Genomic DNA, 4249 nt, shown 5'->3' on the forward strand with positions numbered 1-4249 from the left:
GAACCTGAAATCCTATAAAGTATTATGCAATCGCCAGTCCATTTTTGCTGAACTGAGTGTGTAGCTAATTGAATTACATGAGCAGAAAGTGGAGAATATTTGTCTTCTGTGTCAGGAAGCAGGACTTGAGCAATGATTGATGCCAGGGGAATCTAGTGCTGGAAAAGCAAGAGAGAACATTAACATCAGCGATTTCCAGAACTATTTCATGTGCTGTGTGTCTTAGACCCTGATCTTTGGCCTCACCAACACATAGAATCACAGAAGACAAGTGAAGGAAGAACACCAATATAGTATGGGGTGCTATGTCAACTTGTGCTTAAAACAGGAGTATCAATACATACTACTTCAGCCGTTATGAGTGTGGGAGACGTTCTGTAAATAAGTGGCCACTAATGAATAGAGGTGCAGTTCATCATGCCTGTTAACAGCAGAAGAACAAGCATCTGTGGCAATAGAAAGGGAACATCATCAGAGTCCCCAAAAGCAACAGTGAAATTCTGAAGTTCCAGAAGGGTTTTAATATCGGGAATGGAGGTCTATTTCTGAGCCCGGCCATCTCTCTTCTGATGAAAAAGCCTCCCAATGGCATCTTTCATTTCCTTGTTTCTAAGACTATAAATGATGGGGTTGAGAAATGGAGCAAGGATAACGAAAGTGACAGCAATTACTGTGTCCCAAAAGACTGAGTAGGTAGCAGAGAATCTCAAATACATGACAGCCACACTGCCAAAAAACAGGAGAAAAACAGCAAGGTGGGCTGCACAAGTAGAGAAAGCCTTGTGTCTCCCTTCTGCTGAGGGCATCCCCAAAATCACCACAATAATCCGGACATAGGACAGGGCAATTACAAGGAAGGAGGCCAGAATCTCTACTGCATGGATGGCATCCACAATGACCACCAGAGATGTATCTGTACAGGCCAAACTGAGCACAGGGGTGAAGTCACAGAAGATCTGATGGATCTTGTTGGAGCCACAGAAAGGTAGAGTGGCAATCCATGCAATCTCAGGCAGTACCAGCAGGAAGCCACAGAAGCAGGATCCAGCTGTTAGTTGGACACAAAGTCTGGAAGTCATGATAGTTGGGTAACGGAGAGGATAGCAAATAGCTATGTACCTGTCAATGGACATTGCTGTCAGGACACAACCTTCTGTGATACCCAACGAGTGGAAAAAGTACATCTGCATGAGGCAGCCAGCTAGGGAGATCGTCTTCTTCTCACTTACTAGGCTGGAGAGCATCTTGGGAATGGTAGTGGTGGTATACCAGATCTCCAGGAAGGACAGCACACTGATGAAGAAGTACATGGGTGTGTGTAGGGCCATGTCCAGCTGAACAGCAACAAAGATCACTAGGTTCCCTGATATGATGAATGCATAGACAAAAAGCAAGAGAATGAAAAACAGAAGGCCGCCTTCATACAGAGGGGGGAATACAGAGAAGAGGAACTCAGTTACCATAGTTTGATTCCAGTTGGCCACGAACTGGCTCATCTGTGAAGGTAAGAAAAGACATAATGAATTTCCCAGAACTAGGTTCCTTTCTGTGTCTAGTTACTTACGTTGAAGATAGAACAATTTCTAAACTACATAATTCCACAACAGAATCAGGTGAAACATTTGTAAAACAACGTAATCTCAGCGACTTTTCTGTCACTGTCATAGATTTATATAAAGAAAAATAAATATCTCAGAAGTTTCATCTCAGAAAAGTATTTCCTGGGGATTCATCCATTTTCAGAGTAAACCAACCCCCCAGCCTTACCCTCAATCTCTGCTTGACTAGCCTCAAAACTTGAACTTTGGTCTTCAAATATTTTGTTTTTCTGTTCTTTAAGGGGAGAAATCGGGCAAAACAAAGAAAGAATCAGGAACACTTTGGACAATAATTTTATTTGTTTCTTTCACCTTTTCTTCCACTAACACAGTACCTGAGCCTGGCTTGACTATCCATTTCTGGATTTCTGCATTTCTGAATTCTACTACTTAGGCTGGAAGGTCTGTTGTTTATCTGGTATAATTGTGTAGACTTGTCCAGTCTCCACCTTCTCTGTAGCTTTCTTTTCTCTCTTCTTCATGATTAATATAATAATTATTCAAATTAAGAGGCTCTCTAGAATTACCTAATACCCTAATTAGTAGCCAGCTCTGGACAAACTTATAGCTACTCCCCACAGAACTACCCATCCCTCCACTACAGAGGCTATGTCTAAGAAAGAAAGGGAAAAAATCATTCTCAATTTTTAAAAATCATACCTATCATGACAATGGCTTTCTTGCAGGAGGGAAGCTCCTAAAAATTAACTGCAACAAAACTAAATTAGCATATACTTGTTAGGTAATAGGCAATCAAATTTCTTGCAGGGATAGTTAGAATTAGTGAAGGTAATATGCACTTCCTCTCACTTTGGCTGTCTCAGTATCTCATTTCCTGCTATCCATAACTCTAAGGAGTCATTCTCCAGATGAGTTTCCCTAAACATGACTTCTGCCTCTCCTTTCCTTTTCAGAAGATTCAAGGTAAAACTCAGAACTATCAGTTTCACAATTGTTGTCCTTCTAATGGAGGTTCAAACAAATTTTGGAAACAACTATCCTGAAAAATTAATGTTTCCACAAAATTGAGACCATTATCTTATAGTTTTATTTTTGGAAAGTTCATTTTTTTTTATTTTCTGGATCTACTTTTATCAAAATTTTAAGTGGCAATGTCCCTATGTTTATGGAAATCTTTAAGATTCTCCCTGATAGAGCAACCATTCTCTCCTCTAACCATACTTCAATTGTTCTCTTTGTTACATCTAATGCCTCTTTTGTTGCATTTTAAATATTCACATTTCAGAATTATCTCCCCGCAAAAAAACTCAAACCTCCTTAAAAAGAATCCCACAAGAAATGAAATGATGCCATTAATTAATTCTTCTGCATTGATAATAATATTAGTCATACTCATTTGCTTTGTATACATTACATAATGTGTTCCTACCTATGATGGATTAAGTTATTCTGACACAATAGAGAAACTGAAAACAAATTAAGGGAAATAACTGTTTCAAATTAATGTAGCAAGGACATAGAGAAGTAAATTTAATACAAGTTTGTTTGCCCTAGAAGTCTATGGCTTTCTGTTTAAGAATCCCTATATTTACCTTTACAGCTATCCTGAATTTAGGGTAATAAAGCAGATGTGATTTCTTCAGAGGGTCAGAAGAAAATTAAAATAAATGTACTGAAGATTAGGAAAACTAGTTCATAGGAGATGTTTTTCATTTGCCAAATATTGAGGGAGGAAAAAAAAAGAGAAATTAGTTTTGAAATTAAATAAACAGTGGTGCTGAGTTGAAGATCAAAACCTGCAAGGGAGAAAGATGTGAGCAACTGGAGGTATCCTCTGACTAAAGTATTCATCTCCATCCTGCCTTTGTATTGAATTTCTCTTCTGCAGAACGAGGCACTGAATGTGCCAAGCAGAAGATGGCAGAGCAATGATAAGGGACAAGAAAGTTCACTGAAAAGTATCTCAAAGAAGTACAACAATACTATTAATTTGTTGCTCTCAGCCTGAGGTTCCTCTCACCAGTAAGAGGTCTCATTATTTCTGATTTACACATTTGTTTATCTTACATTCAAGATTCTTTGATATGTGCCAAATCCTCCCAAAGGTTTAAGAACTATAAAACAGTCAACAAAAATCAATCATTATTGCTTATGAGGCAATAAAGGATGTAAAATAATTTTCGGAATGATAGATAAGTAACAGAATATACAGAGGTCGCTCTACAAATATTATTTGTACAATAAAGAGATCGGACTTAGTGTTTAGTGATTAAACAAAAACATTAACTTGATCTTTGACTTCTTAAAAGACTTCAATTATTTGAACCAATAGAGCTTTAGTTCTCAAAAGACATTAGCTATCAATATCTTCATTATATTCCTAACCTCTATTCCTTCTAGTGTTCTTTTGGCATTTTATGTCTCATAACAAAAATTCTTTACTAACACAAAGAAACTCCAAAAACATGGGCCTTTACCCTGTGAAGAAACAGCTAGTTTCTCAAGAGTAGAGGGTTTGAAGGAAGGAGCAGATAAAGAGGAGAAGTCTCACTGAATGTTGAATTTCAATATCTGTCTGCACAACTTACCCTGTTTGAGGCCACAAAGCACTCCTCAGATCCTCTGCAGTCAGGGTCACTTATGTATACACTGGTGAGTATACAGATGTATCTGAGTATTTCTTGGGGGAC

At 38.1% G+C, this 4249-nt stretch overlaps 1 protein-coding gene across 1 annotated transcript; it reads right to left on the minus strand.

The window, feature by feature from the left end:
- Positions 1-539: 539 nt before the first annotated feature.
- Positions 540-1496, minus strand: Or6k6 (olfactory receptor family 6 subfamily K member 6). Its single transcript, XM_075987573.1, has one exon. The coding sequence runs from the start codon at positions 1494-1496 to the stop codon at positions 540-542; it is 957 nt and encodes a 318-aa protein (XP_075843688.1).
- Between the last annotated feature and the right edge of the window lie 2753 nt (positions 1497-4249).

Source organism: Microtus pennsylvanicus, chromosome 10, assembly GCF_037038515.1.
Source record: "Microtus pennsylvanicus isolate mMicPen1 chromosome 10, mMicPen1.hap1, whole genome shotgun sequence".
Taxonomy (NCBI): Eukaryota; Metazoa; Chordata; class Mammalia; order Rodentia; family Cricetidae; genus Microtus; species Microtus pennsylvanicus.